General features: G+C 35.7%; 1 protein-coding gene across 4 annotated transcripts in view; it reads right to left on the bottom strand.

Moving 5' to 3' along the window:
* The window catches only part of Tox (thymocyte selection associated high mobility group box), a 308,061-nt gene that overhangs the window by 43,647 nt on the left and 238,119 nt on the right, over positions 1-26,295 (bottom strand). For all 4 annotated transcript variants that reach the window (XM_069990773.1, XM_069990774.1, XM_069990776.1 and 1 more), the window contains exon 4: positions 7,579-7,860. In XM_069990773.1, coding sequence (XP_069846874.1) covers positions 7,579-7,860 — 282 coding nt within the window. The remainder of the gene's footprint in view (positions 1-7,578; positions 7,861-26,295) is intronic.

The raw sequence follows: 26,295 nt of genomic DNA on the forward strand, positions 1-26,295 counted from the left end.
AGGCACTCAGTGGCCTTATGTGAAATAGAGAGTTTGGGCTACTTTCCAGAAAAAATTATTTTAATGAGAGAAAAAGAAAAGGTGGGTTGTAATGTTATACACCTACTAGTTAGACTTGTCAATTCTGTTGGACCCATTTGATCTTTTCTAAATTTGTCTGAGTCGGGCAATATGTTTACTTTTTTCCTCTCTTTGGTAGAGTGTCTTCTGTCTTATAAAGAACACAAGCTGTTGAGGTATGGTCCCGATGAACTAAATGCCAGGTAGCTATGTTAACTCTCACTTTATTTTTATTCCATGAATTAATCAAATTTGCTCAGTCATCTAGAATATATCTGAGAACATGTGCTCCTTGAAAATACTATAGTATAGTTTAATTACTTGAGTGGATTTTTAGAAACAATCATTTAGAAACTGTACTGGCTAGTTGGCCAGATTTTGTCATTTTCCCTAGCACTAGCTATAGTTTTCTAGGCTCAACAAATGGGTATTGTTCTCTGAAAAACTAAATGAAGGACATTTATTAGTTTGGTTACTCATATCTTGAAAATTCTTTTAAAATCATACATAGTATTCCATGTGAAGTGTTGAATAACTGCATAATATCTTGTAATATATTTCAGCATCGAAAATGCCAGAATTTCAAGTCCCAATTTTAAACATTCTGTCCCATTGCTAGATATAGTGACATGACATTTAGTTCTAACACTGTTTAATTTCACTTAATGTTTATAGAAAACTGTGCAACATTTTTTTTTTTATACCAGGAGCCTTGCCTGTAGATAGTGGCAAAATACAGACTACTTCTCTAAACTTTCATTTAATACTGCCATAGTGACATAACTTTTCTGTTCCTCTCTAGTATGGCAGAGCACATGCATTAACAAATGAACAAATTAGCAAAACAAAACAAAAAAAGATCAGAGGCAAAAGCTAAATGAAAGTAGGAACTGAGAGAAACAAGTAGAACACTAAAGGCAGCTTTCATCTTCAAGGTGTGGATGAATCAGTTGGGATACAGGGCTACAGTACTCAGAAAAGGCCGGGAAGTATAGCTGTGGCTCAAGTGGTAGAGTGCTAGCTTTGAGCAGAAGAAGTTCAGGGACAGAGATCAGGCCCTGAGTTCAAGCTTCAGGACTGGAAAAAAGAAAAAGAAAGAGAGAGGGGTGGGGAGAGGGCGGGAGGGAGATGGAGAGAGGGAGGGAGGGTGGGGAAGCAAGGGAGGAAGGAAAGAACACAAAGCCCAATGGCTCACCAATGGCAGGATGTTCACAGAACTACATTATAGACAAAAAGAATCAGCCTCAGTGCTAGGGTGAAGTGAAATAATTTTCCTTGTGTGTGTCCTCCTAGAGCTTCAAGGATTATAGTATGAAATCTTGATACTAAAGGGGAAAAGTCCCATGGTAATTCAGAAACATGTGAAAAGTCTTGTGATACCTAAATGAAGCCAGTATTTGCAAGGATTTATAGCACCAAGTGGCTGGTTGGAAAACTGAAAGCCAAATGTGATTTTAGGTTCTCATGGCCCCAGTAATTTGGCAGAAAAAAACACAAATCACCTTTAGAAGCATCTATTTTCACACTAGATTTATAATAATTCTTACAAAATTTCAATTATCAGCTATCATCCTATAGCCAAAAACAAAATAATCAAAAACAATTGAGCTGGTGACCTTGGCCAATGCCTGTAATTCTAGATAGTCAAGAATCTGAGAGATGGATCACTGTTTGAAGTCAGCCTGTTCAGACAAATCCAAGACACTTATCTCCACTTGACTAGCAAAAAAGCCTGAAGTTGAGCTGTAGTTCAAGAGGTAGAACACCAGCCTGATCAAAAAAGCTAAGGGACAACACCAAGGCCCTGAGTTCAAGCTCCTCTATTGGCATACCCATAAAAAACAATTCATACCATAAAAACTTCATACACTGGAATTAGCCTAGAGAGGATATGAAACAAATGTATTTAACATGTTTAGATGAATAAAAATGATTAGAGCAAATAACCAAATAGGAGAAAAACATAATTCTAAAAACATATTTACAATTAAAACCTCAACAGATGATTTTGCATTTTGGAGTTGTGAAAGAGGCTAGAACATCTAACCTCATCCTAATTTCCTGAGAGTTAGAGAATGAAATGGGAACAAGAATGCACTCTAAACAATATGGGACAAAAGTAATAGTTGAAAAATTCCTGGAAATAATGGAAGACAGTGATAATTCAATTGAAGATATATGTGAAGAAACCCACATAAGTCACAATAAAACTCCAGGACAACACAAGTAGAAGATCTCCAACCAGTCAGAGAGTAAAGGCAGATTACTTCCAAAGAAAGATAGGGAAACTGTACTCTTTCAAAGGTAACAATGGAAACCTAGAGTCAATAGAATTATAGAATGCCAAAAGAGAATTGTCCATCTGGAATTCTTCACCTAGCAAAATTATGTCCCCAGAAGATCCTACCGAAAGGACATTTTAAAGCTATCAAATTATGTCAGGTTAAAAAAATAAACCTGTAAGTAAACCCAAAGGAAATAATAAAACATAGTACTTCAAAAAGTTTATTAAATTAAGTAATTATATCAAATTATAATTCAAATGAACAATAGTCATAAGAACTCAAAATACAAAGAGGAGGAAAGGTGTTTGGGTTGAATGTAATCCCAGAGAGAGAACAAAGGTTATCAATCTACTTTAACCTTTCCCAGTGGTGTCCCTGGGGAGGCTACTAAAAGAAGTAGAAGTAGAAGAATATAAAATTACCAATATTAAAATCAGAAATAATGAAACAAGAATAAGCCAAATAATTTTAAGGAGATAAGACAAGGTAACATACAACATTTGTGGGGCAAATAACATCACACTTGAAAAACAAACCAAAGGACTTTAGTATGTATACTAGCGTAAGTGCTATAAAAGTTCTTTTCAAAAGTAAAAGATCATCTAACTATATATCATTTACAAGAGATACATATAAAACATAAGGATACTTTCAACAGAAAAAAAGTAGAAGAAAGAATAAATATATACTGTGATTCTTAGCCTATAATTTCCCTCAAGGAAAACCTGTGCCAAAAATATACTTGTAATGCCAGATACTTTAAGTGTCTTAAAGTGTCTGTTAAATTACAAGTACTGGATTACAGGCTTAGAACCACAAGCTGTCTAAGTTTATATTTCTTTGATGTATTACTATATGTCTCATTTATGACTTAAAGCTGTCAACACAGCTTCAGAGCAATCAAAATCATGGGAACTGTTTATAAGGTGGTAATTAATTCTAGTGATGTATTTACAATATTTCTCTCTGTCAAAACAGACTTATTTTGTTTAATTGTTCAATTAGGCAAACTGGAATCAATATGTAATTGCTTAAGAGAGCACAAAGTATTAAGAGGGAAGCTTTAAAAGGTGTCTTTTCTCCTGTGGAACTCAATATTTCTTTTTTGGTTCTCCTGTTAAAAAATGATTTAAATGATCTTTTTGACTTAATGCTGTTTCCCATTTAACTGTAGCTGTTGCAATACAACATTCCACATAAATCCTCCTTCTCAAATAGAAAGGAAAAATATCACTTTAATTCTTAACTGTGATAAAAAAAATACTCCACCACTTCATCAAAGGATTTTTCTAGCAATTTAATAAATACAAGTTAGATAAATCAGTAAGAGGATTCTGGGGGGTGGGGTCCGGTCGTGGGTCCTGAACTGTGGGACTGGGCGCTGTCCCCCAGCTCTTCAGCTCAAGGCTAGTGCTTTACCACTTGAGCCACAGCGCCACTTCCAGTTTTTTTCTTTTTGCTTATGTGGTGCTGAGGAATCAAACTCAGGGCCTTATGCATGCAAAGCAAGCACTCTACCACTGAGCCACCTTCCCAGCCCCATCAGTAAGAGGATTCTGAATTGAAGAAAAGGTAAAGAATGGTAAGCAGACTTGGAATGGGAGGGTAAATTTTTTTTGAGATGGAAAATATACTTAAGAAATACAGGACTTTGTGAATGTTTATGGAGGCAAAAAATCTATTTTTAACTCATTCATTCTTGAGAAAAATATCCCTATACCTGCACAAATCAATAATTGAAGAACCTACCATTATAGGGTATGAAATCTATCCAATGCTTATACAGTCACTAATAGAGAACCAGATATTACTTGGGGATGTGAATATTGAGTAACTGGATAGGAAACCCACCGGAAAGATTCCATGCACCAGCATGGAAACCTATAACATACAAATTTTTGCTTCACCAAAATCATGAAATTTAGATTTAAGAAGTTAACAGTAACCCATAAATTGAATTTCAGATTTCTGTTCACTTGTCTACTCAAATAAGTTGAAGAATGTGAAAAATACAGTTGTAATTAAGAATAATCTTACATAATAGATACATTTAGAAGATAATAACTGATCTTGCATTTAATTTCCTGACATGTCAGTAAGTAATACTGATAAATATACAAGCCCGATACTGTATACAAACTGATCTTTACAATGAGCAGAACATTAACTTTTTCTCCCCCTTAAAATATAATACATATCATTCCTTCTTTAGGAAATTGACTAGAATCATATATACATAATCCAACATTCATATCACTATCCACAAATCAATTCTTGGTGTTTACATTTAGGTCCTGGTACTCATTGGCCATTAGGTGCCATTAGAGTATTTATTGGGGGGACTCACAGATAACAAGGAGAGATCATAAGGGTGGAGGGAATTGACATTGCAATGTTCGTTGTGCAGCTGTTGTGATATTTGGGCATGGCAGATGCTAGAACCAGTAATGAGAAGACAACACAGAAATGATTGTCACAAAGGAAGTTCATGCTCCAGGGTCCACAGCTCACAAAGGCAGGTATGCCAGCCATATGTGGAAGCATCCAGGAAGCAGAAAGAAGGATAGGGCTGAGTCTGATTCAGGGATCTGTGAGAAATTTTAGGACTGAATAGCTTGAATAATATCATAAGACTCTGAACAATATGGCATGTCTCTAGTTGTCTGTTTAGTTGCCCTGGAGTGGGGGAGACTGATCTGGTGTGTGAGAGTTTGATAAGGGACCACACAGAGGTAGGCAGGCACAGGAGAAAGATTATTATAAGGTTTATTAGAGGAGCCATATTTCCCCCAAGAAGAAGCACATGGCACCCTTCACTATCCAGGTAGCAGGAGGGTCTGGGGACAGGAAGTGAGGTAGATGGGAGCTCAGGTGGTTCTGGGAGGAGAGGGAGGGGCCAGATCTATGGTGGGAACTCCTGGGCCGGGAGGAGCTCAGGGGTGTGTGTGTGTGTGTGTGTGTGTGTGTGTGTGTGTGTGTGTGTGTGTGTGTGTGTGTGTGTGTGTGTGTGTGTGTGTGTGTGTGTGTGTGTGTGTGTGTGTGTGTGTGTGTGTGTGTGTGTGTGTGTGTGTGTGTGTGTGTTGGATCCTGGGTCTTCAACTCAGGTCCTTATGCTATTACTTCCCTTTTTCACTCCAGGCTGTCATTCCACCACTTGAGCTATATCTCTAATTTTGGCTTTTTGTTGATTAATTGGAGACAAGAGTCTCACAGACTTTATTGCCTGGGCTGGCTTTGAACCAAGATTATCAGATCTCAGCCTCTTGAGTTAGCTAGGATTACAGGTGTGAGCTACTAGTGGCACATGACTTGGTTTGTATATTAAAGCAGAGCTCACAGGGGAGTCTTCTGCTCCCCTAGGAAGGGTAAGTCCTTTAAGGGACAGTCTCTCCAGGACAAAAACCACAGCACCAAACATGTAAAAAATATAGTTATTTCTGTAGCTATGTTTTTTTATCAGGCTACATCAATATATGGATCACAATTCATCTGCACCTTTAAAAAATAAATATAGCTACTGGAAATTAATCCATTATTAAAAACCCATTGTTAACACATCATTGCATTGTGCAGCCTGGGGTCAGTTTAATTTCCCCCAAAACAAAGTTCTCATAAAAGTGAAAGGAAAAGAGAATGGTAACACAGTCACTCTACTTTAAGGTCTGCTCCTGGAGGGCAAGCAGGCTCTGCCTTCCTCTCAGCCAAGTCAACATGCAGTACCTGTATCACCTAGACAACTGACAACTGAAGAGGTCACATCTGCATCCGCTGAGGTCACATCTGGACTGGATATGGCCATACCTTTCTCCCCTTGGTTCTACCTCCCTTTACCTGGCCACATCTTTTCTGCCCCTACCCCAAATAAGGCTTAGCCCAGGGCCAGATGGCCTCTTTCCTAGCAGTGTGGAGTGCCAACCTGGCCGGGTGCCAGCCGGAATGATGAATAAACCTACCCCTTACCTGAATTCCACATGTGTGGCACTGTTCTTACTCGGCAGCCGCTTTAAAAACCTAACATCTACTAGTAAGATTTTTAAAGAAGAAAAATAGGAGAAATAGATAATATTCATTTAAAAGTGAATGTTTTCGACAGTAAATAGTCACAAGTGTTCTCACCAGGATGATTCCGGATGGTGCATGACTCAACAATAACAAAGGCAGAAAAAGATGAGTGATTTTAGAATTCTGGTGCATCCATTTTTTTCAAGTTGCCTCTAGTACTATTAAGAGCTAACTGACTTTTGTAATTAATTTCTGGTCTAAGGGCATTTAAGACCCATCTTTCAATCTAATAACTTAGCAGAATGGCACTACAGGGACAGACAAGTAACACAACCACACTGGCATAGTGGTAACAAAATGTATTAAACAAATACACAGGCCTCTGTTTTGGGAAGGCAGTCAGCCATTTTTTTTTTGTCCTTACATGACCTTACCCTCAATATGGAAAGGTTGTTTGAGAGATGTGTTTGTGCATACACACACACACACACACACACACACACACACACACACACACACACACACACACATACTTGCTGACTTCTCTGTACTCACATAGGGCTGTTGCCTTCTTAAACCAGTAACACTGAAATAGATGTTTTTGAATGAATGACATTAGGCTTCAATTTGGCAGTTGAGTCCTACAATATTTATTCTGTCTTACTCGTCTCTGAGGACCAGGCACTTTGAGGTATAAATGACTTTAATTCTAAATACATTTGTGTTGAGAATATGTTTTAGGGACTTAAAAGTGTAATTGGTAGCTGGGCACCAGTGGGCTCATGCCTGTAATCTTAGCAGTTCAGGAGGCTGAGATCTGAGGATCATGGTTTAAAGCTTGCCCAGGCAGAAAAGTCTGTAAGACTCTTATCTCCAATAAACTACTCAGAAAAAGCTGAAAGTGGCACTGTGGCTCAGGTGGTCGAGCACTAGCCTTGAGCAAAAGAAGCTAAGTGACAGCATCCATACCCAGAGTTCAAGCCCCAGGACCAGAAAAAAAAAAGTGTAACTGCCCAGCCATAATGTTTAATCCTTCTAGTATGTAACCTTGCTTCATCAATCAAGTGTACACTTTCCATTTATATTTCACCTTTGAAGAATAAAAACTTAAGACTCCTCACAATGAGATCAAGAAGGGTAGATCCCTTTCCTTGAGGGGTAAGTCTATATTTTTCATAGGGAGGTCAAGGAAGGAGATAAACATGTGTCCTAAAAGTCACCTAATTCCTACCTTAGAGGTATCATCGCCTTCATCTTCATGCACTGAACTGGATGGAGAAGGAGTTGCAGATTTGCTCCCTGGTGGAGAAGGTGAATTGTGTTGGACGTTGCTTCCTGCCATGTTCAAACCGAGCTGAGCACTCAGCTGGGATTGGTTGATGGTGGTCAGCTGGCCATGCTGCATCATGCCTGGTTGCTGTCTGAGGTCTGCAGGCTGACCCCTTGGCCTCATGGCTGCCATCTGGGGATGGGAGCTGTACTGAGCTCCTTCTGGATTCCGTATATCTTGCATCTAAAATAAACAAATGAATAAATAAACTAATTAATTAAAATACATAAACTTTCAGAAACATGTTTATGGCAAAATTTTTCTTTTAATTTTGTAGACTCCAGGATATTCTGTTGAGCTATGTACATGTAAGTTTTTTATGGGGGTATAATAATCCAAATTGTATATCAACTTAAAGAGTTCCAAATGCTGGGCACTATGATTCTTGCTTGTAATCCTATACTCAGGAGGCTGAGATCTATGTTTCATGAATCCAGGAAATCTTTTCTGGCAGAAAAAAACATAAAAGAGACTCTCTCTCCAATTATCCAGTAAAAAGCTGGAAGTAGAGTTGTGGCTCAAAGCGACAGAGCACCACCCTGGAGCAAAAAGCCAAGCAAGTGCATATAGCCTTTAGTTCAAGCTCCAGTACTGGTACACACACACACAAAATAGTAGTGCCAAGTGAAGAAATGGGAGATGTAGCTCAGCATTAGTGTGCCTTCCAAACATGTTCAAGGTTCTAGGTTGCACTCCCACAGTTATAAACAAATAAACAAAGTAGAATTTGATAGTAAATGCTTATAACCATTCTGTCATAGTGATATGTAGACACATCATGTATATTATGATAGTATATTTATATGGTGTAAGTTTCAAACCGTTGATGCTTATTCAAGTGACCAAATTGTCCAATTAATGATAACATCACATACATTCATTAAACCTCATTTCCCCCCATTCTGATCATTAAAGAAAGGTTTTAGAAGTTCATAAATGAACTATCATTCTCAGTGTAATTCTTTATAGGCTAATATTAGTCAGAATGACTTGCTAACTAACAGACTCAGAATGTTTAAAGACTGGTATTGGTCAATCGATTATTGGAATGATTTGGTGGCACAGTCAGATTTTAAAGTAAAACTGTAAAATTGCAAGGTCACCATATATCAATCCATTATGCTATTTGGGTCACTGCTTTTTAGCCCTAATGAGACTCACTCTTGTAATTCAAGCAATGAATTTCATCTCTGCAAGGATTAGAATTAAAAGCATTGGAGGATGAAATGCTTAACGTTATCTAGAGGTCAAATGCATTGTGTAAGATGAGTATGATGGATTTCACTTAGTATTTCTGCAGTATTTTCAATCTTAAAATAATGGTGAGTATTTTGTGGTACCCCCTTAGAGGGCTTGACAAAATTTAGGTAGGTGAAGAACAATTAAGACAAGAAAGAAAAAAATAACTATGGAAAAAAGAAGGTATAGTGTACTGAAAAATGCTTAAAATTACATGCTGAGACTGAGAAAAATCAAACTAATAACATTATCCTACTGTTTCCTTTAAAAACATTACTACATTAAATATGCTTAGTAAATACCAAAAATATTCCTGTGACTTGGAAATATTGTGAAGGTCAATTGAGGAGCCGGGTGTAGGCTTTGCTTCTAGTTTTGTCTATGATAATAAGATTACTTTCTAACAATGAGCTGTAGTCATGTCATGAAGCTTAAATGATCTGTAGCTGTTCAGGGACCCATGCTTGCCCTATATTCTTTCTCTGTAACAGGGTGATAGACCCAGTTCTGAGGTCTCAGTCAAGATTTCACCCCAACTGGACCTCTCTATCTTCGGACTAAAGTCTCAGTGTCTTAGACATGTGCTCCTCTAGGCTGGCTTCACCATTTTGTAGTTTAACTTTTTTCCCAGTAACCCAAACTGTGTACCTCTCATTCTCTAAAAGCAGATCATAATTCCTTTTCATGAAGTCTTTCATTAAGTAGCTATTACTATTTAATGACGCATGTTATAGTGACAGGATCTTTCAGAGACAGTTTATAGGGGAGGAAATTTGGGAGATGTAGATACAGTACAAATAGTTGGTTGTTGGTTGAAAAAATGTATATATATGTAATTATAAATTAACAAATAAGAAAAACCTAGACAGGTTAGATGGCTTGCCATAAACTGGTTTAGAATTAAAAATCTGCATTACCCAATTTCAATCCTAAATTCTTCCCATGGAATTAAGCAGCTGATTCCACATTTTACATATCCCATAGAGAGGGTTTTAATCAATTAGCAGTAATTAATAATTCTTTTCAAATGTTGTCTATTTGAATTATCAATTGTTTCTTCTTAATCCAGTTATTTATATTGCCTCCACTGACACTTACTAAAGTCTGTATTTCTTCTCAAATGTTCTTAGAACCTCTACAACTGTCCTCTTCCTATGACAGCTTTCACAGAAAATACTGACATTTTTAGATGCTATCAAAAAAAGTCAAAACTGACTTTTCTAAGAACAGAGAAGAGCCTGCTGTAGTGATGCATGCTTGTAATCCCAGCTCATCCTTCAAAATAGAGATAGGGGGCTGGGAAGGTGGCTCAGTGGTAGAGTGCTTGCCTTGCATGCATGAGGCCCTGGGTTTAATCCCTCAGCACCACATAAGCAGAAAAAGCTGGAAATGGCACTATGGCTCAAGGAGGAGAGTGCTAGCCTTGAGCTGAAGAGCTAAGACCAGAGTTCAGGTCCCATGACTGACAAACAAACAAAAAACAGAGATGGGATGACATAGTCTGAAGCCACTCATGTGGAAGCATGAGATCCTATTTGAAAAACAAACTAAAAGTCAGAAGGACTGAGAGTACAGCTGGAGTGGTAGAGCTCTCGCCCATTAAGTGCAAGCCCTTAGTTCAATCTTCAGAAACACACACACACACACACACACACACACACACACACACGAAAATATGCATAAGTGGTAATATGCACTGTTTTGCTATTTTCAGGCTTACTCTCAAATGTCCTAATGTTTCCTACTGTTAGCCCTTTATCATATAGGGGCATGGAATATGTGCCCATAGATGACTATTGTGCTATACAGCAAACTCTCCTCTCCCAAGTTCAAAAGTCAGTGTATCACCAGGCACTTGTGGCTCATGCCTGTAATCCTAACTACTCAGGAGGCTGAGATATGAGGATCATAGTTCAAAGCCAGCCTGGGCAGGAAAGTCTGTGAGACTCTTAATACAATTAACCACCAGAAAAATGGAAGTGGAGCTGAGGCTCGAAGTGGTAGTCTTGAGCAAAAGAGCTCAGGGACAGTGTCCAAAGTTCTCCACATCCCCAAAAGTCAGCTTATCCTCAAAGCTCCAAGAACTTTCTTACATTGACCTACCATTTTCTTTGCACTTTCTTTCTATACTTAAAAATTTTTTTCTAGACAGTCATCATCTCCATTAATCCCATGACTAAGGCATTTTCAATCCTTCTTGAGAGCTCTTCTTAATTCAATGTTATTCCAAGTATTCAAAAAGTATTATGTGTATCAATATATAAATGGAAGAGTGACTAATATCCTTATAAACTTTAACCAGCTTGTTGAGTTATTTTTCTTTTTTTTCCTTTGAACTTCACTAGCATTAATCATAAGATGAAAAGATTTGGTTAGTGTCTACTTCTTTTTTGTAGGAACATCAGGCTGTTATTTCTAACATTCTTCTTTTGTCCGTGAGGAAGAAGCCTCTGGTAGGTAACAGTCTGGCTTAGCGAGTAACAAAGGAGAGCATTCATGACTCCCTTGCAGCTACATATAGTCAGTTCACCATGAAATATAAGTGAAAATGTTGTACAGAGGCTCTCAAGAAGTTTCCTTAAAAAGAAAAGCTCCTCTACTTTTGCTCTTTGCTTCTTATTATTGGTGAAAATATGAGCTAATGATTCAGGCAGTACTCAAAGAATGTAGGTGAAACAAAGAAGAGGTTAAGTGTCTGGTTATCATGGAGTTGGACAACTTGCTACTATGGTGTCTTTACTGTGATCATCTTTGCAGATTAATTCATCATCAATGGGGCTTTCTTTTATATTCAACTGAATATAATCTTAAATAATACAATGTAATTCATTAAAATCCAACATAGCAGGGATTCAATCTACAACTCTTCACTACTGTAGCCTTTGAATCTAGCACAGGTAGTATAATACATGGTAAGTCCTCACATATTTCTTGAGTTACATTGAAGAGATGTTTTATTCTAGCACTGCTAGGACTCATGATACTGGCTTCATGTAAACAGTAGTATAAATCTCTGTTAATCTCTCAGAAATGCCATTAGCTAAATACAGGGCTAAGATATCTAGAAGGTACTTTCTAATGTGTGTATTTCTCATTTTATTTATTTTCAAGGGAAGTAAACTTTCTATTTTCATGTTGTCTTGGCTAAAAGTCATTTACATCATTAGTGTATTAGTTTATAATAGTTCTGAATGTTCTTCTCCCCACTTGAAAAATCTAGTCCATTTTAAAGTGCAGCTAGAATTTATTTTTTCAAAAACCTGATATGTTATGTTAAACCTTCCATATATGCTATTTAGGACCAAGATATAAATTTAAAATTATAAATTAGAATGATGGAGGAGTATTATAGTGATGAAAAGGAAATTTCATGTGAATTCCTCCAAAACTTTTTCCAACTTATGCAAAGTGAAAAATCATACTAAAATCTGTCAGGAAACAAAAGTAGATATGGAATATTCATTCTCCTTCAGGATTTGCCTTGTCCTAATATGTGTTTGTTCCTGAAGAATACCAGGCAGAAGAACTGAACTCGTGATAAACTTTACAGACATTTTATAGGTATGTTTTAAGCACATATCTACCTTTATTTCCTTTGGATTTTCTTTGAAAAGAAAAAGAAAAAAAATCATGTTGCCACGTTGCATTATCATTTTTAAAATATCATTTTTTGGTGTAACTGGAATCCATCTTGCCCCTCCTCAAAGAATTTGCAGTAATGTTGGCTGGATTATTTACTAAAGAGTGTGAAAATTGCACACTTCCATGATACAGACCAAACTGAAGACCTTGGTGTCAGTGTTAAAGCTGTGTGTGTTTCACAATTCTTCTATTTGCTCTGTTCCATTGAATATCAGCAACCTTCCAGTCCAACATGCAAGCCTTGAAAGTTATCATTATCTTTGCCTCTAGCAGACAGTCTATATCAAAACAGTTGTACACATAAAACTCTAACGACTCCTTGGCTCTCTGCTCAGATCCAGCTGTTTGAGTGAATAGCAGTTGGTGAACAGAGTTCTGGAACAGGGGTAGCCCTGAGGGTCTCCTTGCTAATGTGGCTCACCAGCTGCTGCTTTCTGTAGTCTAGGCAGTTGATGCCTGGATGTGTGCCAGATGTAGCAGGAGCAAGAGAATGTGAAGAATCTCTGAAGCCTTGTTTGTTACCCCTGTCTGTCAGCATTTGACACTCTTTGCCATGGAGAACTTTCCCTAGGGCCATGAGGAGACCCTGCTGGCTTTGGCTGTGACAAGTGCTTGCTCTCAGTCCCTTTTATGTGCACTATCAAACACATACCATTCTTAGCATCTAAAGAAATACTTTGGAGCCCTAATCTGGGTTGATTGTGCTGCCTTGCAAGATTAATTAGGGCAGGGAGGCAAAGCAGTTTCATTTTTTTCTTCAGAATAATCTTACTCCGAAGAGTCTATGAGAAGAATGTAAATGCTGATATTATTTAAGTCCCCAATTCTATTACATATTTTTTTTTACCAAGGATTCAATTAATATGTAAATGTATACACCAGAACAAATTGTGTGGGTAAATTTAATAATGAAATTTTATTTATCATTTTCCTAAATGCATTTCCAAGAGAGAGTATAATTATTTGTTGTCCAAACAAATTAACTAAATTGTCCTTACAAGATCTTGGGTAAGTTATTTATTATTTAGCAATGTGTAACTTATGTAAACTTTAACATTATGTTATTAGGTGTTTGACACTGAACACTGATAATGTGAAAAGAGAAAAAATATGGAACAATACCTATTCACAGTACAAGCTACATTTGTGTATGTGTGTGTGTGTGTGTGTGTGTGTGTGTGTGTGTGTGTGTGTGTGTGTGTGTGTGTGTGTGTGTGTGTGCGCGCGCACGTGCGCCATCAGTACTGTGGCTTGAACTTTGGACCACCTGGGTGCTATCTCTGAGCTTTTGTGTTCATTTGAGTCACACTTCTACTTCTCCCTTTTGGGTGGATAATTGAAGATAAGAGTCTTATAGACTTTCCTGCCTGGGCTGACTTCAAACTGAGATACTCCGATCTATGCCTCTTGAGTAGCTAGGACTACAGGTGTGAGCCATTGGCACCCAGTCACATGAGCTCTGCTTTTTAAAGAAAGATGAGTTTCAAAAGAAAGATGGGACATATCTATCTATCTATCTATCTATCTATCTATCTATCTATCTATCTATCTATCTATCTATCTATCTATCTATCTATCTATCTATCTATCTGTCTATCTATCCATCCGTCTATCTATCTATCTATCTATCTATCTATCTATCTATCTATCTATCCATCCATCTATCATCTATCTATGTATCATCTACATATATATATATATGAGACATCTCTTTATATTAATATACTTAGATCTGTATCTATAGATCTATGCTTGTAATGAGAGTTGAATTCAGGGCCTTCTATTTTCACTTGGCTTTTTTTTTTTAATTTAGGCTGGCACACCACCACTTGAACCATCCCTTGACTTTTGGCTTTTCAGTCATTAATTGGAGATAAGGGTCTCATGGAATTTCCTGTTCTGGCTGGCTTCAAACCTCAATACACAGATCTCAGCTTCTTGAATAGGCTTACAGGTGTGAGATACCAATGCTCTGCTCAAAAATATATTTTTATCGTTAACATTTTCAGTTAAAGTAACTTGACCCTGAATCTTCCTAAGGTTTACTTATGATTATTCAACAAAGCTGTTGACCTGTTCAGATTATACCCTTTGCATTTGTACTATAATGTGTGGGCTGGGCTTTGCTCACAAGAGGTGTCATCTTGAATATTCAAAGTCTTCTGTATTCATACATGCTGATGCCTGCTCACATCTCCTTCCCCTTGAGCTGCCCAGGGAAGGGACTGAGTAATGTGCTGGATTTTCAGAGTACTTTCAAAAGACTGTGTGCATTGAAACAAAAAGAATGATTTGGAAAGGCAAGTGCTAAGAAAATTGGGAAGCTCTTAGAGACATGGCCTCTGGGATTTGTGGTTTACCTGCCAGAACTAGCTCTGTATATTTATAGCACTACGAGTCAGCTGAAATGGTTCTTCATACTATATTTAATCCTGAAAATTTAACTTGCTTTCTTATACTTCCCGCTGGAATGTTAATGGGATGCTAGTAAAAATGGAGATGTCAAGTGGAATATTGACTTCTTCAACATCAGTTCAGAGCAGTGATATTAAAGTTCATCTGGAGGCTCTTATATCATTAAAAACACACAACATTAAGCTACACAGTGTACCTTAAGAAGCAAAATTAAAACCTTATAGTCTGCCTTCATCAGACAGCTTCCCTATGTAGATTATTTGAATGTTCTCAACTTATTTTGGGACTTGAAGGAAAGTACAATTTTAAATCAGTATTTTATTATGGAACTCATCCAACAATCATTTTAATAATATATTAGAAAATATTAAAATAACTTGACACTGAGATAAGAAAAGGCTAGGAGTCTTGAGTATATTAATAACTTAGAAAAATCAGTCTAGGAAAATTACCATGTCTTTCAGTTTCTTTGAAGGTGCCTGACTCTATAAGTGACCTTAAGCTGCTTTAAAACAATTAAAAGAGTCAAATATTTGTCAAAATGTTATAGCATGTTAGATAATGGGATGAATATAGTTATATACAGTGTATATTTCAGGGTATTCCTAATTTAGTTAATATTAACATTACACACTCATTTATGCTTTTATACTCTGAGTCATATAAGGTCAAAGTCTCAAAACTAATCATAAAAACTACTGCCTGCTATTCATGCTAATATAATAACCCTTTCTTTAAGACAACTGCCAGTAAATTTCATTATAAAAAAGTTATTAAAAGGGTTAAAAACCTATTAAATGTCAAAGAATTTGCTTGACTCAAACTTCTAATAAAGAAAAGAGAATAGGCTTTCTTTCTGAATTATTTAAATCTTTACTGGCTGTGCATTGAACCATGAAATTAGAAAAGTGTTATTAGAAGTGTTCTCTGGTTTTTATAAAAGTTGGAACCCAGAATGTATCAAGCTATAGTCTTTAACAAGACTAGTTAAAGGAGTAGGTTTTTAATCCTAAATACATGGCTTCTACTGATAGAAAGGTCATAATTAAAACTCTATCCTGTAACTTGGTGATAATAAAATTATTATTACAGAAGCACACTTGTTCATTTAGAATATATGAGATACATGGGAGCTAATTTTAATTTGGACAAATATCTTCAGGTTTTTTTTTTTAGCTTTCCATGTCTGTTAACAGAGACTCTCTCAAGCAATAAGTAGGTTTAACTAGTAGCTAATTTTAAATTAACATTAATCATTTTAATGATTAATATGGATAAATGATGGATATATCATTTATAGGTCTAACCTCTACCAGATGTACATTGAAATTAGCTAATTGAGGTTTGAAGAGTGAAAAAACAACCAAAATCATAATTCTGTGTAATAATACCATATGGAAAATGGTATAAATAAATTTGGTGTCAATAGTAAAATAGAAAGTGGATCTTTCACATATTAGGTCTGTTTTTTTCCCCAACAAACTTTACACAAATGATTTAATCTGGTGTCTATCAGGCAAGCCTTTCATAGTCTCCTAAGCTAGTCATTCCCAGTCTGCATTAATCATAGTTGTAAGAAATTTAACTAATAAAACTTACCAACCTCACATTCTATGTTAAGCACAGTGCTAAAAAATATACTTCTGTCTTCATCCTTTACAATAAATAGGTAACTCTACCTTTCCTATCAATGCCATAGTATCAAGAGAGACCACAGGCTTAGAGATGTAATGCTACAATTAATCAGTGAGTGTACCCATTGCAACCTGTTACAGGTGGCCTGCTCCCCAAGTTTGTTTTGTAACCATGACATCTACACTGCTCCTAGTGCAGGAGTTCATGCTTTCAAATATCCTTTTAACAAAATATTTTTGGAAGACTTGATGGCAAGGATATAGCCTTAAACTAGAATAACTAAACTCAATATACTGATTCCTTGGGTAGGAAACTGGATTTAAAGGCAATAAGATTGTCCCAGTACTCAGGAATTTCACAACATTAAAATTTCACAAACATTTCACAATATAAGTCAAAGGGGATTACTTGTTATAAACAAAACTACACTATTACAGAATCAAATACTGCTGTAACACTATGTCTGTCTGTCCTGCATCTCTTGGAATTAAGAATGCCTTTAATCATAAGAATATATATGAATACTGTGAATAAGTAGAATTCAACTCTAGGAGCAAAATAACTGACATTAGATATACTATGCTTCTTGGATATTCAGCCTGTATCTGATACATTTTCGTGAACATAATTTTTCTAAATCAATGTGAAATAAAATGGAAGAAAACGAAATAATAGTGGCATTTTATCTAAAGGATGAAGAGTAGATGATGATTTTCAAATAAAGGATGATTTCAAACTTCAAAGATTCTATATGTTAGCTTTTCATATTAAACAATTTGAAGAACAATCTTCATAGTGATTTACAGTTGTGAATTTAAAATTTGATGATCAAATATTACACCTTTTACATGTTAGGGTGGCTGGAGGTTTCATCCTTAGTTTTTTTTTTTTTAAAGGACCAAAGCTTCTTTTTATTTATTTATTTATTTATTTGAGTCTGGACATGGGGCCTGAACTCTGGGCTTGGGCGCTGTCCCTCAGCTCTTCAGCTCAAGGCTAGCATTCTATCACTTGAGCCACAGCGCCATTCCGGCTTTTTTCTTTTTGCTTATGTGGTGCTGAGGAATCGAACCCAGGGCCTCAGGCATGCAAGGCAAGCACTCTACCACTGAGCCATCTTCCCAGCCCTCATCCTTAGTTTTAAGACTATATCTTGAAGTACAAAATTGTTCTAAGGAAAAGTTCAAAATTTAAAAAAATTTACTAACATTTGATGTTACCTGAGCAGAACCCATTTATGAAAGAGACACTCTAACTAAGAGCCTTATGTTTCTGAACTTCAGTTTTTCACTGGGCCCTAAAAAAATTTATGGGCCCAGAAATCTGGATCTTTACGGCATGCATTTCATTAGCTAAAAATGTTGCCACATAAATTCTGCTTTTAAAGAATTACTGACTTAACCATGCTAGTCACAATCTCCCATTATTTTTTCCTGTCCATCAGTGTCGTCCAAGAATATCTGATCCAGAAGAAAGAGAAGACGGGGACTTTCCAAGAGACAGAAGTCTTACTAGGGGTGTAGCTTGAGCTCACCGATTCTTCATATGAAAGCTTATGAGACAGAGAAAAGGAAAAGTTTTGGAACATATTCATTATGAGGTATGAGCATTGAGTGAATATCACCTGTTTAAAACAGGTTTATTTTGTCCTTTAATAGTAAAAGAATAAGTGGATGTCCATGGGTTTTTGGAAACTGAGTCAGGACCTTATTGAAGAAAAGACGACCTTCATCTAAACAGTAAATTCAATATTTAGATGATGACATCACTAGATACAATTTGGTCATCTATTCTCAAGGAGGGAAAATGTAGAGATAGATGTTGGGAAGCTGTTGAACTTAACTGCAGCACCAAAGACTGTGGTCACCATTTGTATGTTATTGTAAGGTTCTTAAATTATCTACCATGGAAGATTGGTGAATACATATGTTGATTATATGATTCTGAGGGCAGGGAGTATGGTTCTAGTTGTAGAGTGTCCAGTTAGCAAATACAAAACCCTAAGCTCAAAGTCCAGTACTACCAAAGAACAACAAAATGTAGTAATTATCTCAAAATAAGAATTCAACAAAATGAGCAGTTTTAACTCTAAATATTGCAAATGATCTGTATAACAATTTAAATAGGATGTCTAAATCATCTCAAGGAAAAGACATTCTTTCAAATATAATTTTAGAGAGGTGACAGTTATTTGTAAGGTAATGAGTACACTTCTTTTTTTTAACAATGCCACCCCTTCTCTAATTCTAATTTAAATTTAGCATCATACTAGGTTTTTTTTTTTTTTGAATTCCTGTAGAGAACTTGTCTAGCTATGTCCCTTAGTAGATGAATGCATCAAGAAAATGTGGTCTATATACACAATGGAATTCTATGCCTCCATCAGAAAGAATGACATTGCCCCATTTGTTAAGAAATAGAAAGACTTGGAAAAAAATTATATTAAGTGAAGTGAGCCAGGCCCAAAGAAACATAGGTCCCATGGTTTCCCTTATTTGCAATGACTAGTATATGTCTGAGACAAGCAGAAAAGGTCAGGTAAGATGATGTTAGGCAAAATGAACCCCAAGATAAGGACACAAGTGTTTTTTTCTTTCTTGCTATTGTTTCTAATGGATTTATAAGGTGATTTTTGTTGTTGTTGGTTTGTATGTCCTTCCCCCACAGTATAACCCCTGTTTTTACTGTACTTGATATTGGTATAATTTGTGGAGGGGAAGGGAAAAAACAAATTGTTTTAATAGGGATACAGGTGGACCCATTGCAACAACGAGATGTACAAGACGCTATGTTGAAAAAACGAAGTTTACAACTTTGGCGGGGGTGGGGGGGGTGATGGAGGAGTGGGGACGGGGATGGTAAGGGGAATCCTTGCTCATGTAATGTGGGCAGGAGAGTTAGTTTTGGAGGTGGGAGAAAAGAGATGGTAGGGGAAAAACAGAGGAGGCAACAATGCTTGATAGGAAATGTACCCATTACCTTGCCCATGTAACTGTAACCCCTCTGTACAGTATTTTTACAATAAAAAACATACAAAAAAAGTTGTCTAGCATGCATCTGCCCACTTTTCTATCCCTGTAAAAGATCTGATTTAAAATGCTAGCATGTTTCATGTATCTTAAAGAATTTAAGAAGCAAAAATATTCCTCTGAATCATGCAGACTTGTGGCTGTGGAATGGACTACACTCATTGTATGCTGATCTGTGGATACATCCTTCTGACAACATATATTTCTGGTTTTTGAAGTCCTAAATGGCAAGGAAAGAAAAGACCAAACCAAAAGGAAAAAGAAAAAGAAACACAAAAAGGAAAGAAGCATAAGGCAGTATCTAGGGGAATGAGAAATTTGGTTGATTTACTAGATATGGCAGGTGACTAGAATAATTTTTTAAATTAAAAGCAACACTTATTTTTACTCATTGTTTATCATCTTTTCCTAAATTATAATACTGCTATTCATAGACATACTTATATATATGCATATATACATTTTATATTTATACATTATCTGTCATCTATCTATCTATCTATCTATCTATCTATCTATCTATCTATCTATCTATCTATCTATCTATCTATCTACCTACCTATCTATCCTTCTATCTATAGTTAATGCAGATCCTGGGACTTGAATCTGGAAACAGTCTTTGAGTTTTTGTGCTCAAGGCTAGCACTCTATCACTTGAGCCACAGTTTCACTTTTGGCTTCCTGGTGGTTAACTGGAGATAAGTCTCACAGATTTTCCAGCTTTGAACCACTGTAGCTAGGATTATAGGCACAAGCCATTCATAAATTTTAACAATAAAAAGGGCCTACTATTACCTTTAGATAATTCCTGAGGTTAAATCTATATATAGTACTAGTAGGCCAACTTAAGCAATAATGTCTCATACTATTAAAGAGTTTGCTGCAGTTGCTTTTGTAAACATTGCTATAAAAAAAGAAAATGCTATATGAAAAAGAGAAATTCATCAAGCTCTGGTTCAACAATAAAGTCTAATGGGGCAAAGTTCTGGCCATTAGATAGGATAAATTATTTTAGGATTTGCATAATTATTAGACTCATAAAAACCAAAATTTCAGTGGTACAAGTGTAAAAATAACAGCATTATTTATTACTAAAATTTACTTGCAACTAACGAAGTCATCAGAACTATCACAAGAAACATTTTTATGCTTTCTATTATTCTATTATTATCAATACTAAGAAGCAATCTTAACTTTAGTGAGTTTCTCTAAAATGATCATCTGCATCCTGGAAAAGGTGTTAAGTTGTCAGAATGACCATTTAGAATAGAATTAGTCTTACTAATTAGCCATGTACATATTGATACTTGCAAATCTGCTGTCATTTTACTCTCTGATAATACAATAAAACAAATACCAATGTCAAACCCAGCAGATTTTAAAATATATTTGCTACTTCAAGGCAAGACATTTCTAGCAAGTTATGAAAAACACACTTTGCTCATGGGTTAAAGGTGGTTTAATGGTATGGAAATAAGTTCCTAATTCCTCTGTATTGTATTTACAATTTTGTGTCTAAAGCATATTTAATATCTCTACCATAATTATATGACCACAAAATGACAGTTCCAATAAATGGGAAAAATCTCAATTACATTGATCAACTGAAGGAAAGAAAGAGAAACTCATACTATTAAAGTCTGGAGCCTATTATAACTGAACAAGAAAGAATATCTACCCAGCAGTTTTTAAATTTAAAACCAGCTGATCATTTTTTCTGCTGTTACACTTACAAAAGCTAATAGAATTTTCCAGTAATAATTTATTTTCTGACCCAAAATGCTCTTGGAAAAGACAAAAACCAGTACCTTTTGAAAATGCGCATTATATTTTACTTCCTCTCTTACAAACCGTGTTTGCTATTTTCAAAGACTAAAATTGCTTTTATTTTAATGTTTTCTCTTTTAACAACACATCAAGATAATTACAAAATACATATATTCCTTGCCTCCTTTTTTACCCAGTTTTTCTTGGATGGATCATCAGTTCATATACTGGTGCTGGACAAGATCTGGAAAAACTAAACAAGAGTCAAAGAACGAAGTCTCTGCCCTTCTCTATTCACACAAGAGCAGTTGTCTTAAAGAGGTTTTCCCTGACAAGCCTATTCAAAGATCCTCTAGTCAAACAGTTCCATCATTTCATGACATAATTCCAGTCTCCAATTATTTAGGGCAGCTCTACAGACTCTGGTATGAGGAAGAATCCCTTCATATGAGCCGAATCCTCAGTCGAGAGCCTATTGAAACATAAAAGTGATTCAGGAAGATCAGGCAAGGGTCTAGACCCTAAATTTTAACAAGTTTCAAGAAGGTATCCATGCAGTTGATAGATAAACTTAAGTCTGAGTGGCCAGGCATAGGTTATTGTTGTTCTTTACTATTTGACTCCTTTGACCAGAATCTAAATTCTAAAATCTAAATTCTTTGCCTCTCTTGTTTACTGCTCAGTTCTCAGGGCCAAGGTCAGGCATTCCAGAGATCTGATCTCATAAGGAAGATTAGAGCCACAGCTTCTGAGTTGCAGAGCCATAAGGATAAGGCAGTTTTGTCCTATTGTTCATGGATTGTTTTTTTCTGCTAATCCACATGATAGAATTGTCAACTGACATTGCAACTGGCATTCTGATCTGTCTTTTCTGTGAGAGGGACCAATGATAAAATCATCTCTTGCTAGCCCTGGAATATTACTTATTAATGGAGACAAGAAAGATTTCTATCCATCAAATATGACAACACAGTAGCTAATGTGGAATTCAAACTATGGTGCAAGCTTCCAAAATATTTCAAAATTTATGTTAAGACTTTCTGAAAGTACTTAAAATTATTTAAAATTTCTTTACACAGTAGTCTAAGAAAGAACTAATTGTAAATAAAACAACAGCTTAATAAAATGTCTGGAATGAAGCAAATGTAGCAGTTGGTAGGAAATTTAAACCAATAAACATATCAGAAAAAATGAAATCAATAACTTGTTTCAACTTTCAGAAACTACAGAAGCATAATCCAGAAGAGCATAAATAATAAAAATTAGAAATGGAATCAATAAAACTGACTATAGTAAAAACAATAGTGAAAAATAGGGGCCAAAAGCTGGTTCTTTGAAAATTCACTTCACAAATCTAGTAATTTCAATGCAATAGAAAAATTCCTAAAAACTCAGAAACTATCAAAACTCACACAGAGAGATACTATAACCTAAATAATATTTTGTCTATTAAAGAATCAGATCAACAGATTAAAATCTTCCAGAAGGAACATCTTCCAGAAGGTTTCTATTAAATATTTAACTAAGAAATGATATTCATTTGCCACAAAATCTTCCAAATTAGAAGTGGATGAAAGACTTTACAACTCATACTATGAGACCTTAATCTAATAGCAAAACCAGCAAAAAAATGAAGCTAGCAAATAGAGACTATGTCTCATGAATACAAACTTAAACTCTTTAATAAAATATCAATAACTTGAATCTACCAATATATGAAGCAACTATCCATCATAGGCAAATCGGATTTATTCTACCATGCAAAAAGAATCCAACATTAGAAAATATATCAGTGTAATCCAATACATCTACAGGCTAAACAACAAAAAGCATATACTACATCCATAGAAACTTAAAAATGTGACAAAGTTTTAACATTTATGATTAAAATCTTTCAGCAAACTACCAATAGGAAGAAACTTTATAAATCTGACTTTTAAAAATCTAAAGAAATGTAATATTGACATAGTCCTGGTGAAAGAAGGAATCACTTTTCTGCTATATCAGAAACAAGTCAAGATGAAACAAGCTAGGTACAGGTGATACACACCTGCACTCCTATTCAGGAGGTAAAGACCTGGAGGATCAAGACTTGGAGCCAGCCCTGGCAGAAAAGTCTATAAGATTCCACCTCAATTAAGTAACTAAATAGCTAGGCTAACGACATTACTTCAGTGGTAGAGGACAAGTCACTCAGCAGCAAGCTGAGTGAGAGTGAGAGACACTGAATTCAAGCCCAGGAACCAGCAAAATACATAGATGAGATAGACAGACAGACAGTAGATAAACAGAAACAAGAAAATATTCCCTTCTCACTCCGCCTTAGACACCTACATTAGATACCCAACTTAATGTGATAAAAGCATATGAGAAATAATGTAGATTGGAAGGGATGAGATAAATAAGAACGATTCTATTCAAGATGACATGATTGTATATGTAGAAAATCCCAAAGAATCAACAATAGGGAAATACGTGAATACAGTAAGTATGCAAGATACAATGCTTTCCTATGTATTAGCAGTCAAAAATTCGAATTTGGGGTATCATGCTTGCAGGGAAGACATTCTATTCGCTCAAGCCACACTCTGTCTCTAGCCTAAATATTGGAATTTGAACATTTACTTTTTAAAAAACTTTCTTAATTCTTATCTTTCTTTCGGTTATTAGGCTTGAACTCAGAGCCTAGGCACTGTCCCTGAACTTTTTCAATCAAGGCAAGCACGCTATCACTTTGAGCCACAGGACTACTTTCAGTTTTCTGGTAGTTAATTGGAAATATGTGTTTCAAGGACTTTCCTGCCCCAGCTGGCTTTGGACCGCAATCCTCAGATCTCAGCCTACTCAGTAGCTAGGGTTATATATGTGAGCCATTGGCACCAGGTGAATTTGAGCATTTAAAAAATGCATCTACAACCACACTCCAAATGTATAAATCTAACAAAACACAAACAGTTCCTATATCTAGAAAGTTACTAAATATCAAGGAAAAAAATGGAATATCCTAGATAAATGGAGAAATATGCTATGTTAACAGATTGAAGGACTCAATATTGGATGTCAAGCTCACCTCAACTTGATCTACAGACTCAGTGAAATTCCAATGAAATCCTGGCAAGGTATTTCACAGATATTGACAAACTGTTTCTAAAATTTATATGGTAAGGCAAAGGACCTATAATAGACAGAACAATTCAAAGAAAAAAGACGTTGGATTTATACTGACAGACTTCAAGACTTCCTATAAGGGTACAATAACAAAGAGAGAATCTACTGGCAAAAAAATCCCACAGATTAATGGAACAGAATAGAGCATCCAGAAATAAATCCCCACAAATATTCTCACTGACACTTGAAAAGACAGTAAAAGTAGATCCATGGAAAAAAGAGAATCACTTCAATAAATGGTGTTGGAACAAGTGGACATTCATATGTAAAAAAGCACAACAGGATTTTTCCTCCAACAGTAGCAGGATTGGTATAGTTACTATGGACAATAATTGAACTGTTTCTTATAAAATTAAATGTAGTATTTCCACGTGATTGGTAATCAGACTCCTGGGGATTTACTCAGCTATTTGAAAACATGGCTTCATCAAACATGCATTCCAACGCCCATACTAGATCAACTTACAATTATCAAAAGATCTTTCAGTAGGTGAATGGGTAAACTGTGTTATATTTCTAAGATAGAAAATATCTGTTGATAATAGGAAATGAGCCATCAAGCCATGAAAGACATAATGAAAATTTAATGCATATTGCTAAGTTATAGAAGTCAATCAGAAGAAGCTACATATTATAGGATTCCAATTTTATGACATTCTGGAGATGGCAAAGCTTGAGCTGGGAAACACTGGCTGCTAAGCATTCCGAAGAGTGAGGTGGTTGTGTAGGTAAAGCAAAAGGATTTTTTGAAGATGCTAAAACTGTTCTGTATTACTGGTACTACAATGAGAATAAATAAGAGTAAAAAGTTGTCAAAATTCATACATGTCAACTTCCCTAAAAAGTATACTTCCATGTACACATACTTTAAAAATGATATGGAGTCTGGGGGAATCACAGGATGGAATGTATAATGGGAGAAAAAGATCTTCATATACTTCAAATATATAAAACCTGATTGAATAAGATGGTAATCTATACTTTCTAAGTAACATAAAAAATAACCCAACCAAGTCTGCCAATGAAAATCCATACGTCTAAAGGCAAAGGAATTGTACAAAACCATTTTACCCTAGTTGATAAAGTTATTTCCTATGGAGTATTGAATTTATAATTCTGATGCCACTGTATATATATCATGGAATGAGCAATAAAGTAAATGGACAGAGGATGTTGCAGGCCAGATTTCTCATTATTACAGTGGGAGGTTACAAGGAGGAAGGCTATGGGAGAATGATTAAAATTGAAAACTATGAACAATGTTTAATTAAACATAGATAAAGATACTTATATACAGAAATATATGTAGATATCTGTGTATATCTAAGTAACTATCCATGTATCTCCCTAGTTTATTAATTCGGGTCCTTGAAGCAAGAAAACTCCAGAGATGTGTTACCCTACATGAACTCAGATTTTAGTTTCTATAATCATTCTTCAATAAAAGAAACCAGAACTTCTTGAAGTGTCTGGCTTTAGGATAGGAGCAGAAAGAATATAATAAGCCTAGAGACATTCACAGTTAGGAACAGTAGGAATCCATAATGCTAGAAGTAAATAATTGAGGATATAGATAAATATAGGGAATAAATATAGTTTCCCAATACAGAAGAATTTCAAAATATTTGATGGAGACATTTCCCTTCAAGAAGGGGAAGTGTACAATACTTGTGGTTAAGCACATAATAATTACTTTCTCCCAAGGTGGAAAGGGAGAAATAAA

Source organism: Dipodomys merriami, unplaced genomic scaffold, assembly GCF_024711535.1.
Source record: "Dipodomys merriami isolate MVZ:Mamm:240054 unplaced genomic scaffold, mDipMer1.0.p SCAF_4, whole genome shotgun sequence".
NCBI lineage: Eukaryota > Metazoa > Chordata > Mammalia > Rodentia > Heteromyidae > Dipodomys > Dipodomys merriami.